The 18,955-nt window shown below is 35.0% G+C and overlaps 1 protein-coding gene across 1 annotated transcript in view; it reads right to left on the bottom strand.

The window, feature by feature from the left end:
* Positions 1-15,756, bottom strand: part of LOC128999202 (spermatogenesis-associated protein 20-like) — a 35,622-nt gene extending 19,866 nt beyond the window's left edge. Inside the window, exons 1-6 of the mRNA XM_054425590.1 lie at positions 15,499-15,756; positions 13,342-13,482; positions 11,557-11,776; positions 6,669-6,812; positions 1,574-1,679; positions 152-387 (exon numbers count right to left, since the gene is read on the bottom strand). Of these exons, the coding sequence (XP_054281565.1) occupies positions 152-387; positions 1,574-1,679; positions 6,669-6,812; positions 11,557-11,776; positions 13,342-13,482; positions 15,499-15,650 (999 nt within the window). The 5' untranslated portion in view covers positions 15,651-15,756. The remainder of the gene's footprint in view (positions 1-151; positions 388-1,573; positions 1,680-6,668; positions 6,813-11,556; positions 11,777-13,341; positions 13,483-15,498) is intronic.
* Between the last annotated feature and the right edge of the window lie 3,199 nt (positions 15,757-18,955).

The following is an 18,955-nucleotide window of genomic DNA, read 5'->3' on the forward strand; positions in this document are numbered from 1 at the left end:
CAATTCATTTTAGCTACCTATCTTTCTCAAACTACTAAGGAGGTTTGTATCATAGTTATAACGTGAAGATTTTAAAAACAAATTTCAATCAGATTTTGAATAACTTCAGCAGATATTACCTTCTGAAACCCAGGAAACATTGCAGACTCACCTTTCCCACATGATCGTGTATGCCTCCTCTCGCCATCATTTTTAGCGTGTGCAGCACCATGTCTCGCAGCTTCTTGTTTTTCTCTGATGGCTTACGAGCGAAAACGTGGAACGAGAAGAACAAGTTGCTTGGCTGTGGGAACTTTGGGGCGAGGCTGAACCCTCCGTAGGCCGGCTCATAATGTTCAGCCAGCTGCTCTGTACATAACTCCCAGCACTCCGCACCCGGCACATTACCTGGTCATTGGTTAAGAATAAAAAGTCTGTATGTATCTTCAATTGAATTCTTTAAACGATGTTACATTGTGAAGAACTGTTACAGTATTCACTAAAGCAACCCAGTGGTTACAATCAGTCTCAATCCAGCAATATCTGGACTTATCAGCCCAAAACACAACCATTGAGCTGCTGAGTTGTAATTGATATTGATAAAAAAAATAAAACACACAGCAGATTAAATAAATTTAGGAGTAAGCTTCCTAGTTGTGTGTTGCTTAACACAGTTTTATAACCTTAAAAATGTACTTCTCCCCAGTAAAGTTTTTTATTCTTTAAATTATTCATACTTAACGTATTGTTTCTGGTTACTCACAAGTGTTTAGGCCTAGGGCCTACATATTTCATCGTTATAAGGGGATGAAGGAAAACATTAGATAGGCAAAAGCTATTAATTATTATATGTTCACTTAACATGTAAAGTTTAAAGTCAAAGTTTTGTTTTTAGCGAATTTCCCAAAGAGGGAATAAGCTATTACCGTAGGTCTTATGGTAAGACCTGGACCCGGGACCGATTTGCTCTTTTGTTTTGAGGTCCCCAGAGGCCAAAAACACCATCCGTTCAAATTAATATATATATTTAGGATTTTGATAAAATTTAGTATAAACATGTAAACAACCTACATTTATTCAAACGAGTACACAAACCAGCATGATCGGACTATGGGAACAGGGGTTTATGGGGGGTTTTATGGGGTAAAAATGGGTCTTTCCCATTTTTCACCCTGAAAACATAACAATTTGCAATGTCTTTCCAGACCATTTTGTTGAGCTCAAAAGAACAAACAATTGTGTACATTAAAGCGTTTTTTATGCCTAACGGTTACGGAAAAAATTCCATGTTATTCTTATGGAGAATAAATAAACTGTTGTAGCTTGCTTGTCTATGGACATATATTTTTTTTAATTTGGAAAATTTGTTTACTTCATACTAAGCTATCAAGATTTCAATAAAAACACACCTTATTGTCTCCCTGTAGCATCAAACCTACGTACTCATTAAAATTAATGATATTTAAATAGGAAATAAATCTAACAATTTTAAGGGGGTAATTTAATGGAATTCCAGCCAGGTGGATGGAAATTCGCTTAGTCTGCAGGTTTGCTGTGGTTATTCACATTTCCTGTGGTATGTCGTATGACTCACCTGATATAAGGTTTTCAGACATGGGCACCTCAAAGACTGTAGCGTTGCGGATGACCTCAGTAACACTGTCACTCACTCTGGCCCACTGAGCTCTGTTCTCCTTCCACTACATACAATGCTTATTGTGAACAATCAATGCTACCCAGTAGTAACTGTATGTGAATTAATTTTACTGATAAACCTTCACACAGTTTATGTTCTTTGAGGATAAAACTGTTTAGTACACTAATGGTAAACAAATGTCTACAAGTGAAATGACTGTAAGTCCTCTTGGCTGAAAATTGTCAGTAAAATATATTTAATCAGAGCTCTATCTAATGACAAACATTCATAAAATCTGTTAAAAAAATTAAAAATTTCCATTCATAGCATAAATATTTTTGAACCCATAAAAAAAGGTGGCAGGACTACACTAGAAAAACTCCATGATATAATATGTAGAGTATGGAACGAAGAAAAAATGCCAAAAACATGGAAAGAATCTATAATAGTGCCAATATATAAAAAAGGAGACAAAGGAATATGTGGAAATTACAGAGGAATATCTTTGCTCAGTCATGGATATAAAGTTTTATCAAAGATTATTCAAAAGCGACTCGAGGAATACACAAGTAGTATAATAGAGGATCACCAGGCAGGATTTGTAAAAGGGAGATCTACAATGGACCAGATTCACATACTTAAACAAGTTATTAGTAAGCACTGGGAATACAATAAAGAAGTACATGGGCTTTTCATTGATTTTTCGAAGGCCTATGATAGCCTTGACAGGGGAAGAATATATCAGCAGATGGAAAAGTTTGGGATCCCCAGAAAACTAATAAAACTAGTAGAAATGTCCTTGAATGAATCAAAATGCAAAGTAAAAATAGATGGAGAGTTATCAGAAAGCTTTGAAGTAAGAACAGGCGTAAGGCAAGGTGATGGAATGTCACCTATACTATTTAACATAGCCTTAGAAGAGGCCCTCCAACAAGTAAGACAAACAAATATAGGTTTAGAAATGGGAACAAAAATAAACATCCTAGCTTTTGCGGACGATGTAGTAATTCTGTCCAAAAACAGAAATGACCTAGAGGAGCTAACCAGACTGTTCATAAAAAAATCTGAAAAAATGGGCCTAAAGATTAATGATGAGAAGACAAAATATATACACTTCACGAGACAGCCAAATGAAGTGAGGACAAATGAAATTAGTATAGATGGACATACTTTTGAAGTTGTTGAACAATTTAAATATCTAGGGGTAATTATATCAAGCAGCAATAGTGAAGAAATGGAAATAAATTATAGGATTGCTCAGGCCAATAAATGTATGTATTCTTGTAAGAAATTGTTGACTTCAAAGATTCTCTCACATAAAACGAAAATAAAAATATATCATAGTATAATTCGACCAGTATTAACATATGGAGCTGAAACTTGGATTTTAAATAAAAAAGAAGAAAACAAAATGATTGTTTTTGAAAACAAAATTTTAAGAATGATATATGGACCAATACAAGAAAATGGAGAATGGAGAAAAAGGCATAATAGGGAGATAAGGAATATGTACAATGATTATGATGTAGTAGCACACGTGAAAGCAAGGAGAATAAGGTGGGCAGGACACGCACTACGGAGAGAACGAGGTTCACTACTAAAAGAAGCAAGTATAGGAAAGCCAGAAGGGAAACGACCATTAGGAAGGCCCAAGAAGAGATGGTGGGATAGTGTTTCCAAGGACGTCAGAGAATTGGGGGCAGAAGTGGAAGAGGCAGAAGATCGAGAGAGATGGAGAGCAGTTGTTGGTGCGGCAAAATCCCGCCTTGGGCATAAATGGCCATGGGAGTGAGTGAGTGAGTAAATGATTGGCTAATGATATTTAGGCTATCTATATCTATAAAAGAGGAACTATGTATGTATGTATGTGTGTATATATGTGTATACGTTATGGACTCCGAAACCGCTCGACAGATTGTAATGAAACTTTCAGGCATTATTAAGCATCTTTCAAGGATGGTTCGAGTAAAGTTTTGTGCAGATCCATCAAAAGGGCTCTGCCCCAGAGGGTTTTAAGTGGGCCAATGTCAGACTTTTTGATCTACAATGTTTACAAATAAATATAATTCAAAAGCAGATGTTTACTTTCACCAAAGATTACATATGCTACGCAAAATAGATATTGCACCTTACGGCAATTTTGTGCCAAGTCGTTTTTAGACGGGGCCACCTTCACGTAGTTGGGTGGTCCCTCAACAGAGGCGCTGTGTCAAGTCTCGATCTGCATTACCATTCAAGTTTGGGTGAGTTCGGTAATGTTCGCGTGCTCGGGATTAACTTGCCTGTACGCAACGCGCTTGCCGACCCGTCGTCATCGTATCTCTAGTTTGAAAGCGCACAGCTGTCATTAATTTACCATAACTTTATCTTTTTACAAAAATTGCAGTTATTTAATTTAAAATGAAAGTGACCACGTAACAAAGAGCTAAAGGATACTAAAGGTTTACTGATATAAACATGAATTTATAAAAATCTTCAAAAATTGCAGTTACAGTGATATAATAAGCTTACAATGTTATACTAGTTTTCTGCATTAAATTTTAACTTACATTTAGAGAACCCTTAACAATTTAGAAATTTTTAAATCTTACAAGATTTAATAATTAGTGACTATTTGTGAGTTCGTCGACTTTTCTGTTTTCGGAACTTTTATCCACAAAGTTTGCTTCCGGATTTCTAGACTCGCGCAATATCTTGCTACTAGGCCTAACTCACGATGAGGAATGTATGGTTAGTCAACTACTACATAACCATTCACTGGCTACTTGACCTTTTTAAACATAGCAATATACACATAGTTTGTAGGAAGAACATTTATCAACACAGATGAGACGTAGGAATTGGCTAACTCAGGAACTCGCTAACTCGGTCGTGTGTCGGAACTGGCTAACTCTGGAACTGGCTAACCGTCTCAGTCAGGAATTGGCTAACTCCGGAACCCACTAACTCGATTTTGTCTCGCGGCGGAATTCGCTAACTCTGGAAGTCGCTAACCCGGCCGCGCCCACTGCACGGAGCGTTGCCAACCTTGTACGACAAAATAATCGTACACTGCCGTATTTCAAAATGTCAGTGTCAATAAAGATACAGTAAATGTTATTGTTTTTTGTTATCAATTCCACTTTTAACAGATAACTAGCCCAAAGTAATTCAAAGACAATTAAAAAATCATGAAAAAGTGTTTTTTTATTAAACTGTACAATGGCCAGTTAAATGTTTATGATTTCGATCTTAAATATAAATGCCATCAGTATAAAAGAAAATAATAGAATATGAAAAATATTGAAATTTCAGTTTAATTGGTACTAAATAATTAAACCTCTACGAAACTAAGCTAAAATACACGCAAGTTCTTAAACACGGAAAACAGAATTATGTTACATGTTATAAAACCGTTTTTAGATTGTACACCTAAGCACCACTAGTAAAAAATAGTAGAAGATATAATATTCATATAATAAAACGTGACACGGTAATTTTAATTCACGATTCTAAATAAACGAATTGACGGATTTTCCTGATTTGAGTGTTGGGTTTCCTTTATATTGCTTTCACAATCGATATAAACTATACCAAGCCATTGCTCGGTTCACCGTTCCCCAGTACTGAGCTTCACAATAGACAATAGCTTTGTTTTTGGATAAGATTAAGTAATTTTAGCTATGGCCACCAATTCATAGAATTGTAACAAACAAGAACGCCTGCGTCCATTTAGAATCAGCCTAGAGAAAAACTCCAGACTTTTAAAAAGTAGGCCTACTGAAAGACGTAAAATTAATATTAATTCAACAAAATTAAGAGGATGACCCCGGGACTACACTAATAGCCTACGATAAAAGAAATTTACAAGTTGTATTTATGCATAGACTAACTTTTAATGCAATCCATGAATACATTAGGCCTACCACTTTATAATGTATTGATAAATATTTATTTAAATTCAATAGCTCTATTTAAAAATGACGTTTAACGTGTAAATTTTATTGTGATTTATGATTCAAGGTTACAAGCCCAGTATATAAAATACGAACTCAATAATTTTATTTGCAGAAATTTACAAAATGGTATTTATTTGAATAAAAGAAACAACTGGCGGCCTACGAAATTATATATTTCATAACATGTAATAGATCCAAATTAAATGTGCATTTTTATCTTTTTGCATACCAATAAGCTACTATTTAAGTAAGAAACCCACATATAAAACATACTCCCTTATATTAGTACATTTCTCATCCTTATCGATCAGCTGAAGACAGTTTTATTGTTAGATCTGTCCGGTGCACTGTCTTTAGAGGTCGTGTTTTGTTTACAATTGTTTCTTGTTTTCAGTAATTTAAAACCTCACTTCAACCAGGACATGATTGAGCCATGCGAATACTTATGAAGTTAAGCGGGGCAAAGCCCGCGGGTACAGCTAGTTTTTAAAAAAGATTCTTTACTATGACTATTCTAGATTATATTTCTATCCCTTTTTACTTTCCCTTATACATATTTGGCCTATATGGAGAAAGTATTGTTTTTGTCAAAATGTTTGAGTCAGATTTTTGGGTAGAACCAAAAAAGTGGTTTTCAAAGTGATGTCTGTGTGTGTGTGCAACCTAAATGTGAACAGACTACAGTATATCTATGATTTGATTTTGATTAAATTTTGTATGTGTGCACTAATCCATGGTATCACTAGGCGTTTATTTTTTCCATTGTTATGAAATTTTGTTTTTTAATTGTGATTATTCTATAAAAACCCATGTAATAGCAAAAAAATCTCATTAAAAAAAACTACTAGGACGATTTAAATAAAATTTAGTATAGGCCTATTTCTGTCCTTAAATCCTAAAAAAATGCTGCCTAAAGCTGTAAAAATCACAGTTCAAAAGTTATTGCATTTTTTTCCCCCAATAAAACTCACAGTAACTCCCTCCACTTACTCATTACTCATTACGATTGTATTTGTCTAGTTAATGGGAGAATTTGTGTGTAAACTGATACTGATTATTTGATTTTATTTGAATAAACTAACCAAATAATCTACAGGAGCCTACATAAATCTCACCTCTTTGGCCCATTTTAGCAGTTCACTCTTGAACCCTCGTCGCCCATATCGATCTTCCGGGGGATAATACGTCCCGCCTGACACTGGCTTCAGGTCTGGCTTGAGAAACACACTCATTGGCCATCCTCCACTACCAGAACAGGCCTGTCAACAGAAAACAAACCAAGTTATCGACAAGATTTATCTTCATTGCATCATTTCTTTTACCCAATGAATTTTGAAGTCGAGTTTTGGTCTCAGCTTGTTGTAAAGCAGGCCTAACAAATACTATACAGGGTTTCCATAAAATAATGGTGCGGTTTAATTATGAAATAAAAAGATAACGAGAAGAGGTACAAAAAAACTATTTATTTTATTGGATTCCTTACATTAAAAAGATTTTATATATACAGTCCAACCTCAGTATAACGAATCTGAAGGGACCGAACTGAATATTCGTTATATCAAGGATTTTGTTAAAACGAGGTTCGTTATATAGAGGTTATGTTTGCAGGAATTTCGCTAAGTCGAGGTTCAGAACCAGCGTCGGTCAATATAGGTCGGGATTAGACATCATTAAAACACAATTAAAGTAGCATAGGCTACAATACTTTACAGTACAGTGTTTACATTGTACAGTAGAACCTAAACCATCCGGAATAAAAAAGGGGAGGGATCTTGAATATTGCGCAATCATGAAAATGGCATTGACCTTGGTACAGGTTAAAAAACTGTAAGTTTAAAATCACAGCTTGTTCTAACCCTCCTAAAACCTAGCAAAACACTGTATTGCGTAGTCATAAACCATGTAAAGAACAAAACAAAACAGTAGTAGAAAGTTTTGTAAGCTACTGCTCGTGATAGGCCGGTAGGCTACTTACAGTGCAGTACTGACTTATCACAACAGAGGAATGTCAATAATAATCATTAACTATAGCATTGGTGTTGCTAGTTGAAACAAATCGCATTGAAAACAATACAGTAAATTATTAAATAAGTCATTATAAAAGTGTATAATCATAGCCAACTTAAAGATAATAAAAACACTCGAAAAAGGAATGTTAAAATAACGATGTTGCTATTCTTTCTCTTTGGTTTTGTTTTTATATTCTTTCTTAGGTTTCTCTTTATCCAAAAATTGTACAATTCACCATAGTTACTTATCGCCCAATCACAGCTTACTAAATATTACGTCGTCATCATCAGTCCTCAGTGAATTAAATCAGTTATCAGTTGCAACATAGCGCGCGCAGCGACAGCAGACAGAGATGTGTAAAACGGAGCAGACGAATGTTAGCGCAAGCGATGACGTCACCTTTCCATTTCATTTGATAAAGAAACAGATTTTTCAAAAACAATAATGGGGTGGGGGATTTGTTATATCGAGGGAAAGACGTAGACAATTCGCTATGCAGAGGTTAAATTCGCAATGTAGAGGTTCTGACAATGATAAATTCGCTATATTGAGGTGTCTTATTTTAGCCGAAATCACGAAAAATTCGTTAAATCAAGGTCGTTGTTATGGTTTGTTCGTTATGTAGAGGTAAAATAAACATTGTGTCTTATGGAGAGTTCTAGGGGATTTTAAAAAATTCGTTATATCAAGGAATTCGTTGTATCGAGGTTCGTTATATCAAGGTTAGACTGTATCTAATAAAGCTCGACATGGCCACCATTCCTAGCCCTGAAGACGTCCAAACGATAATCTACTTCAGCCCACACATTTTGCAACATTTCTTTTGTCACCGTTGAAACTGCATGAATGATTCTTTCCCTTAGGTGGTCCAAATTGCAAATTTTTTGAGCATATACTATGTTCTTTACATGACCCCAAAGAAAAAAATCGCATGGAGTCAGGTCCGGGCTCCTGGGGGGCCATGCTATAGGACCGCCTCTTCCAATCCACCTGTTCGGGAACTTAACATCTAAAGCATCTCGAACAATTGTTTTATAATGTGGAGGTGCTCCATCCTGCTGAAAATAAAGGCTTTTTGCATTTTCCATGTCGTCAAGTAGAGGAAAACAATAGTTTTCTAACATGTCCAAGTAAACATTTCCATTGATAGTTTTTTCAGCGAAGAAAAATGGCCCAATTAATTCTTCTCTGGACAGGCCGCACCAAATGTTTATTTTTGGTGAGTCTCTTTCCTTTTCAAAAGTTTCATGAGGATGCTGAGCTCCCCAAATTCTTACGTTGTGCCTATTAACACAACCACTGATGTGAAATGTGGCTTCATCTGAAAAAAACTACTTCATTCAAAAATGATTCATTTTCTGCCATTTGGTTCAACATAAATGTAGCGAATCCTGCTCTTTTTATCAAATCTGTTGTTTTTATTTTTTGAAGAAGTTGAATTTTGTAGGCATGAAGATGGAGTCTTTTGTGTAAAACTTTGTGAAGAGTACTAACAGGTATTCCTAATTCAAGACTACGGCGAGGGAGGGATTTCTTTGGACTTCTAACACAAGATAGTCTGATGTCTTCAACTGTCTGGTTAGGCCGGCCGCACACCTGATACAGCACGGCACGGCAAGGCGAGGCGAGACGTCTTTGCCTCGCCTTGCCGTGCCCGATGGAGATTTGAGATGCATACGGCACGGCACGGCAAGGCGACTTGAGCACCCACATGGTCGATCCCATGGTTTCAGTAAAGTGAGATACTGTGTGTTATGAGGTTGTTTGTACATTTTGTGACACTTTGTACTACACATTTTGTGAGAATGGATGCATAAGACGAAGAAGAGGCTGCTGCTATATGGTACCATTGACTGTTGTGTTTATATAGTCAATGATGGTACCTAATGAATGTAATGGACGATCTCCCTAACAGAGAATCGTGGGTGCATCCTATCAACCAAAAAAGGAACTTGAAACCATTCATTGCAGAACTAAGAGCAGATCCGGAAAAATCATAATTACTAATCGTTGGAAGTGCACACTGATTTTGACAGGGGCTGTCACTGCGCTGAACGTGGTGTCGATCCTCGCGCATGCGCACATCGTTTTGCCTCAAGCCTTTTACCCGAAAGACGAAAATTGAAAAGGCAGAACAAAGCGCCGTGCTGTTTTGCCTTGCCTTGCCGTGCCCGATGATGTGTGCGGCACCCCCATTTGAAATAATAGAAATCTAGTCGCATAAGGCGCCTTAAGGCAAAACGTCGCGCCGTGCCGTGCCGTGCCGCATCAGGTGTGCGCCCGGCCTTAGATACTGGTGGTCTACCAGGTCTACTTTGCTTTTTAACTGACCCAGTGTTTATGAATTGCTTACTCCAACGATTAATGTTGTTTTTATGAGGCGGAGCTTTATTGAATGTTCTTCGAAATGTCCGTTGCACTAAAGTCACTGACTTTAACTCACTTAATAACAATACACACTTAGCTTTTTCATTATCTGAAAACATGTTGGTCGAAAAAACTCAACTTATTGATTAAGAAGTGTTTTGAATAGTACAACAATCAAAACAGCTGTTTTAACAAATATGAACAAAACTGTTTGAGCTACTAGATACAGGGATACCAACAGAAGTCATTTAATTCGTTTTTTAACAGTTTTACAGGATGTTAAAACCGCACCATTATTTTATGGAAACCCTGTATTTAGTAATGATTTTTGTAACAAATAAGTTGAACAGCAGGATTATCTTACTTACGAAAATAGATGAAAATGTGCAAATAAACATAGAGATGGTAGTGTCTTTCTATGTTTCATATACTAGACCGTGTACTCTTCTTCCTCCTTCCACGACCATCAAGAACATAGAATGACACTGATACTGAAGAGGAGCAAGTAGCTCCAAAAGTTCTATGTGTCATGTGTTTATTTCTGTATTTTCACCTATTTTCGTCAATAAGGTGAGCCAGTTGATAAACCTATCCACTAAAAAAACCTTAAAAATACCCTGGCCTAAAGTCATTTTGACCCAAAACTTCATACTTATAGATAGTAAGTAATACAGGGTGGCAAAAAAGTCCTGGTACAGTCATATATTAATAAAAAATAATAAAGAAAGAGCTAAAAAACTAGAAGCAAAGTTATTGAACATAAATATAATTTCAACACATTAATCAGTGATACACTATCTCCTCAGGAGGACAAGCCGCTAGGAGTCACAAGAAAATCTTAAATGTAAGCTTAGGTTGATATGATCATCGAATTAAAGGTCGTTATGAGAAGAATAACCGAGTAAAACCGTTCTTCTTCTAGCGGGGCCGCTCCCGTAGCAAATACAAGTAATTGTGAATTGCTACCGTTCCCCTGTGGAGGTAGCATATCACTGAATGTGTTGAAATTTGTCCAGTGTAAACAAAATTTGTCAGAGTCCCTCAAATGATGCGCTAGAATTGTGTGAAGTCTTTCGCTTTAAACTAACTTGATAAAGTTAATTAGGCCTACATTACGTTTAAAGTTAATCACAATTACTGATCATCCTGAATTTTAACTTGCTGCTATATTACCTTTACAACTAAAATTATGATATCAGCTATTATGAATCATATTCATGTTTCATATCAATCAAATTGGAATCAACTCAACTGAAGCTAGTCAAGAAAAAATAACAGACAACTGAATAAAGGTGAGAGGTACAATGCGCTTGCATAAGAGAGTACAATTTTGGCTAGTTATTGTGATGACTTCCATTCATCATTCATGACAAATTTATGTGTACTACTTTTTTGATGGTTTACCAGTTGTTAAACCTATCTACTACAAAATCCTGAATGTACTCTCTATTGTGACATTAGCACAGCAGCTCAGTAGGGTTGTATGGAGCAGAACTACTTCAATAAACAATACATATCAGCTCCTCTCCTGCAGGTGAATTTATCATTTTTCGAGGTTTAAAGTCTAGAGTAAACAATTACTTATACAGTACAATATAATCTAACAGACACAAAAAAAGTTTATACCTGAACAAACGTCATGTAAACCTTGTCCACATCAGGTCGTTCTTCTCTGTCAACCTTGATGTTAACAAAATGTTCATTCATGACTCTGGCGATATCTTCGTTCTCAAACGATTCTCGTTCCATCACATGGCACCAGTGACAGGTAGAGTAGCCGACAGAAAGAAAGATTAGCTTGTCTTCCTTCCTTGCCTTCTCGAAGGCTTCTTCTCCCCATGGATACCTGACAGCAAAATTGGCACATAACAATGGGAAAAGATTTGCTTAACAAAAGCGTGTTTTCCAAAAGGAGAATATTTTCAAAACGCTAGTTACATTTTAAAGTTCAAGGTGTCAGGCATAATAACAAAAAAAATTAGGAAAATTTATATTTATATATTTTTTTATCCCAAGTTCAAGAACTTTTCTATATTACATTAACTTTTTGCTGTATTCTTGAGGAAGATATTTGTGTGTCACCCTAATGCATTTTGCCAGCTTCTGTGCGGTTTTTAAAGGGTCTTCTTAAGCTCTCTTCTTATCACTAAGCACTATATGTGTTTATTAAGATATTTACACACATGAGATCACTGAAATTGCAGTCAGGTTAAAAAAAACCCCGATGACGGACACATGGCGGAGTCATGACTGGAAGTCTTTCTTCCACTATTTCATTCCTTTGATTGGGAGTGTTCGTTGGCATTTAAGCCGTTTGATAAATAGGTGAATTAGATAAACTCCAATAAACTCCTACCTACCCTCAACTATCGAGCGATTTTTGCTCGACATGACAGTAATACGAGTGACCGTGAGTGTGTTTGATAATATTTCTGAAAATAAAAAATAGGCCTCTAGTGTTAGTGATAAAAAGATAGGTAGCTTAAGAAGACCCCCTGAAGATGTCATACAAGCTGGCAAAATGTATAGGGTGACACATAAACATCTTACTCAACAACACAGGCAACAACAAAAAAGGTAGTAAATAAATTATGTTTAAAATTTGCAGGATATTTCTTTCACCTTATTGTTCTTAGAACACAACCCCTGAATATGTCTGGACCTTGCTTTGCCACATCTGAATAATTGGAAAATCGATTTGCAATTAAAATAATAACTAAGAGGCTTTAACAAGAAAATCTTAAGAATGCAGACTGATAAAAATAAGAGTAGTTACTAGTAGGAGTGTTTACATTAATGTGGAACGATATTTTTTAAAAGGGTTATTTTATTTTTCATGACTTTCTATACCAATTTTGTTTTGTAGGTAATTGATAACAATAATAACTTATGTCAATGCCAGAAAGAGTTATTCAATAGAGAACAAAATTGTATTATATTCAATATTAAAATCTACAGTAAGAATATTGCATTTATTGCAAACATTAAAAAATGCAAAACGTTATTAGCTATACCTCTCCCGCCTAACGTCACATTGGAACAAAGGACTGCAGTTTCATAATGATCAAAATAACCAAATGGAATCATTGATTAGGGTCACCAAGTAATCAATTCTTTGATAAAACAGTACCATACGGTTGAATTATATTGGTCTATCAATCCCAATTATTGTTTTGCACTAGACTTTGATGGTTTGGGGGTATAATAATGAAAATTCAGCCAAATACACATCAAATTAAGATTGACACTAATTACTGATTTAAGTCTAGTGATGATATAAGTTGATAAATGTGCAATAAGTTTAAATTTAATTTTACTAGCTTTTACATTTAAGTTAGCCTATCAATACATTTTCTATAAAATTATTAGCTGCAAGCACCATCATCGTGTATACATTTTCTCTAAACATACCAGTCTACAGGGTTGTGTGCATGTTGAAGTAAATAAGGAGACTTGGAGTCTTTCAGTCTGTTTGTATGCTTCGGTTTTATATCAGGGTCTACGCTGGCGGCCATCTTGGTGCCAAAATCTCTGTCGTGAGTGGTATATGACCTGTAAAATTTGTTGTTCCTTAGGAAACCCAAAAAAATATTCCAGAAGCAATTTTTACAGTTTGATCCACAGACTTATTTAGTAGCGTATTTAGAGTAATTAATCTTTATCAGCACATGATGAGGTTACTATAGTGTTGATCGAGGTTTAAAATTGTTCACGTTTGAAAACAGTACATCTGTCTCTGTGGCACTCACTTCAATCGGGAACAGCTGTAACTGATCAAGCACCAATTTTCTTCGTACCGTAGCTTATAAAATATTTAGGCCTATAGGCTAATTAAGGTATGGACGACGTTTATAACCAAACTCTCAGTTGAAAAAATTCTAGTTAAAGTCTTATTTGTATTGCAGGAAACAGTAAAAAAAATAATGTTTGGTTAAATTTAGCTTAGGTACTAGGCAATCTTTGTTTTATTTTGAACAACGGAAACCTAAAAAAAAGCTTTTTTCAAATATACTTTCAGGGTAATGAAATTGTTCGTACTAAGCCCGTCCTAATTTAACTTAATAACGAATTGCAATATAGGCCTAACATTCTTTTAGTTGATATGAATACAATAAACATATTAATGAGATAGTACCGAGATTATGTCCACTTAAACCTGCCCCCTGGCAGCTGACTAAAGTTTCACCCTAAATTCACTAGTTTGTAGGCCTATGCAGAAAATAACTTATATTTCTTAGTACCTTAGGCTACCGAAATTGGTCTCATAAGTTAAACCCACTGAGATTATCTCTCAGAAGTCTACTAGACTCCTGAACCAACAATATTTAGTCGCAATATTATCCCTGGCCAAGTTAGGCGCGCACCTAACTAAATCCGAGCTCACAAACCCGTTTTCTAGGTGGCAGCTTAAATACCAGAAATATCCGGTTCATAGTCGCAGACTAGCGCTAATACCAAGCTCCCAAACCATGCCTAAGTATCACAGTATAACTTATAGTGATAACTTACCCAGGCCAGGCCTAGCCACTTGTAATTTTTTTTCTTGAGCTTAAAATAGAGTAGGCCTAACTTACTATTTTTTTAGCGAATTTCCCTATAGGGAAGTAGCTATTACCGTAGGTCTCATGGTAAGACTTAGGCCCGGGACCGATTTACTTTTTCATTTTAATGTCCCCAGAGGCCAAAAACACCATTCGTTCAAATTTTTATATATGTATATATATATATATATATAGGTATATATATAGATTTATATATATATATATGTGTCCGTGAACACGATAACTTGAGTAATTTTTATCCGTTTTTGATGAAATTTGGTTTGTAGGTGTAAGGCGGGATAAACTTGAATGAGTTCGCGATCCAGCATGATCGGACCATGGGAACAGGGTTTTATGGGGGGTTTTATGGGGTAAAAATTGGTTTTTCTCACTTCTTACCCTCAAAACACAAAATTTCCCAATTTTTCTCCAAACCTTCTTAAAGAGCTTAAAAAAACAAACAATTCAGTATATCAAAGTGTTTTTGTACGATTATTGGTTACGGAGAAAACTAAAAAAATGGTAAATTTAAAATTCCCATGTTATTCTTATGGAGAATATTGTAAAATGTTGTAGTTTGCTTGTTTATGGATATATTTTGATCAAACTTGGCAAATTTATTTATTTTATAGTAAGCTATCAATATTTTACTAAAAACACACTACTTTATTAGTTTCCTTGTAGCAGCAAACCTAGGTACTCGTTAAACCTAATGTTATTTAAATAGATCAATTGAAAATCAATTCGGCCAAATGGAAATTCGCTTAGACGGCAGGTTTGCTGCGGCGGGGGTATTTATTTATATGATAAATGATCAAACAACTGACCTATTTTGATAGGTTATGAACTTATTCAATGACTTAAACTTATGCTATAGAATTATAGGCCTACTTTGCTTTGTTCAGTCAAACTTATGGGTCTATTAAAGATCTTTTAAGGTCCGTGAGTTAATTCATTGAAACATTAAGAGGTAAATATTTTGATATGTGAAAATAATTTGAGACAAAATGACATTGGACAATCTTACCTTACATTACATAGCTGTTGAGAAGCTAGTAAACAGTCTGAAATTGACTGTTTTGGAAAAACAATACACCTAGAACATGTATGCTCACTTGATTTAGCTCGCCTGATAATACTAAGGATTATTGGGCTCTGAGTAAATCGTCCCGAAAACATAACATTAGTTGGCAAAACAAGTGTTTAAAAGTTAAAGGACAACATCAGTAACATCACCGAAAATATAGGTTACACTTGTAGTTCAGGGTTAACTCTGATTTCCTTGAGGCATTTATTTGGTTTGGACACACCAGTCAAAATGAAGTGACAGTTTTTTTTTTTTTTTTTTTTTTCCTCTGAGCCCTTAAGGCTTAGGCTTGGATAATTACTCCACGTAGCCTATTAGATTTCTGATGATGACTATTACTCACTGAATCCTTCTGTGGTTGTCTTTGGGCATTTGACACTTTCTGTAACAAAGGTTATGTTATGTTAGTTACACATTTACATTTATGTGATAGTTTCTGTTTCTATTTTGTTTTTGTTAGTTTCTGTTCACATTTGTTTTAAAGAGGGATGCATCTAATGATTAGGAAATGAGAGGATTTAAGGTCAAGGGTGAGATATCTTCTCGGCCAGGGGTCCATCAGGCCTTTACCTATCCCGAAAAGGAGGGGGGACCTCGGATAGAAGAACCTTAGGCCAAAGGAGAGTGTTGTGTGAATGTTAACTGATTGTGTGAAATGAGCCTTTATTGTATTCATATTCTTCTTTTTATAACCTTCAGAAAGGAATTTATTTCTTTGTATAGTTGTACATCTTCACTTGCCAATATTTTCCTCACTTTTTCAAAGGTATTGTCATTTGGGAATTTGTTGATTCTCTTGAAACATTGTGCTCTTGCGTAATCATAATGTGGGCATTCAAGCAAAAGATGTTCTATAGTTTCTGTGACACCATTGGTGCATAGTATACACAAAGGTGTAAAATATTGTTTAATTTTATGCAAATGTTTATTAACATTTGCTATACCGATCCTCAGTCTAATAAAAGTGACAGTTGTTGAGTTAGTAACAGTGAGCAGTCAGCTGTTTTCTGTTTATTTTCTGGATAATCAATGAGTACCACACTACTAAAAACTTAAAACTCTATTACAATATAAGTTATAACAAAACTTAATCTTGTTTAGAGACCTTTTCCTAATCGGCTATTTCCCGAGGGAATGAAATAGTACTAACTAGGCAAACTAGGTGAAACCCGTCGAAATCGATGGTTACTTTAAAGCTTGCGCTACCGGTAATTCATTTAACTGCGATAAACAGAGTGAAATTTTACAAATGTTGAGCATTTAGCATTGTTTAATGAGTAATAAGTGTAAAAACAATAATAATTACTATTACGTTAGTTACAAAATATGGTTGATCAGAATCATAATAATTTATTTGTCATTGGACATTACAGTAATGCATTGACAATATTGTCATGTATATAGCATGGCTACCACGGCCACCGAAGGCGGCTGTGATTCACGCGTATAGGTGTAATGGCTACAGTCAGGCTATACATTACAGATAACATGTCTAATATGTTCATTTATGAGGTGTAAGCACAGGTAATTCAATGAATAAAATATTTCCCATACAGTCATCAGGAGAATATATTCATTCGTCATCGGAGTTATTATATTACAGTAGGACCTACTATATGTAAACTATGCTATGGTTTCTCTTCTTTTGGAACAACCTTTCATAATAGTATTAATCGTATTGGTTGATCTTTTGTGTTAAACACTTCCACGATTTCATCAGTGTAATGCAGATTAAATCCATGCTTTTATTTGAGAATAACCCGTCCTTCTGTGCCAATGAATAACCCTCTCTACAGGGTGTCCCGGAACTCTCCTACCAATATTTTAGGGCATTGATCCTGGGTAAGAAACGTACCTAAATATCATATTCAAATTGTCCGGAAAACCTTAGTTACTCACACAGCCGCCATTTTGTTTTTTTTTTTCAGTTATTAATTTTTTTTTCTAAAGAGTGGTTAAACATACGAAATAGAAACTTTGCACAAACATTAAATTTATAACAACTAGACAAAGCTGCAAAAAAATTATGGAGATTTTTCAAATTCATAAAACAAAATGGCGGCCATTTAAAATTTTTGTAAAATCAATGGTTTTTGAGCTATTTGAGAAAGAAAAGTTTAAATGGCCGCCATTTTGTTTTATGAATTTGAAAAATCTTCATAATTTTTTTGCAGCTTTGTCTAGTTGTCATAAATGTTCGTATGTTTAACCATATTCTTTATAAAAAATTTAATAACTAAAAAAAAACAAAATGGCGGCTGTGTGAGTATAACTAAGGACTTCCGGACAGTTTAAATATGATATTTAGTTATGTTTCTTACCCAGGAGCAATGCCCTAAAATATTGGTAGAGAGTTCCGGGACACCCTGTATAGTTCGGCACAGTAGTATAGTTTAGAGAAATTGATCGTGGGGTTTAAGAGGGCTCTAAGCCTTTACCAAACGGCTGAAAACACACCTCAGTATTACTCAAATTCTGAGCTTATTAAAGCACTTATTGACTTTCGGCGAACGGGAAAATGTTTCTAATGAAATAAACTAGGTTATTAGCATATTTTAAAGTATTTATTTTGTACGAGACATATTTTATTCTTAGTTAAAGCATAGATAAAACTTACTCCTCGTTAAAACCAATGAAAATTGGTTATCTCCTTCTACATAAACCTTAAACATTTAAAACAAAAAGAGAAAGTTTTTGCAGATGATTTCCCGCTCGGTAAATTCAAATTCAAATTGTTTATTTGGCCATTAAACATTACATAATAGGCTATGTCAATACATAATTCAATAAAATAAAAATAAACCATCATCAGAGATTGGTTAACAATAAAATCAAACCATGCTTAGTTTAAGTCAAATAGCAGACAAAATAAAAAGTTAAATAAATCAGATTCACAGGTAGGACTTCACAAGAACCAATAGTTAACTCATAAATTGAGTAAAATTTGTGAGGGTTGTTTCTGAAAAGCGCTTCGCAAAACGCCCCCGTACGAAGGACGCTTTGGCGAGCGTTGATGGAACTATCACTGCCAAGGAGATATTCGTCAGTGTTGCCAACCTGTTCTTTTGCCCATTAGGAAATGGGACGGATGTAGGTGTAATTCCCCAGAAAGGCTCACTGTGTCCATGAATTGGATAAAGACAAAATATTTGTCACTCGACCCATATCATAATTCTTGATAAATGGCTAAATCAAATTGCATTATATTCAGGCTTTTACCATTCAGAGAATAATATGATCGATATCATAAAAAATATGATTAAACCTAATAAATGGTAATACACAGACATTTGAATCAAATTAGTCCTTCCATAATTTTTTATTATTAGTTTTAGAAATTACTTAGTCAACTATGAAAAAATGTAAATAGAAGGAAAAAAGTAAAATAAAGAATGTA

Source organism: Macrosteles quadrilineatus, unplaced genomic scaffold (assembly GCF_028750875.1).
Source record: "Macrosteles quadrilineatus isolate MER2022 unplaced genomic scaffold, UCM_ALF_1.0 Scaffold_8__2_contigs__length_117827958, whole genome shotgun sequence".
Lineage (NCBI taxonomy): Eukaryota > Metazoa > Arthropoda > Insecta > Hemiptera > Cicadellidae > Macrosteles > Macrosteles quadrilineatus.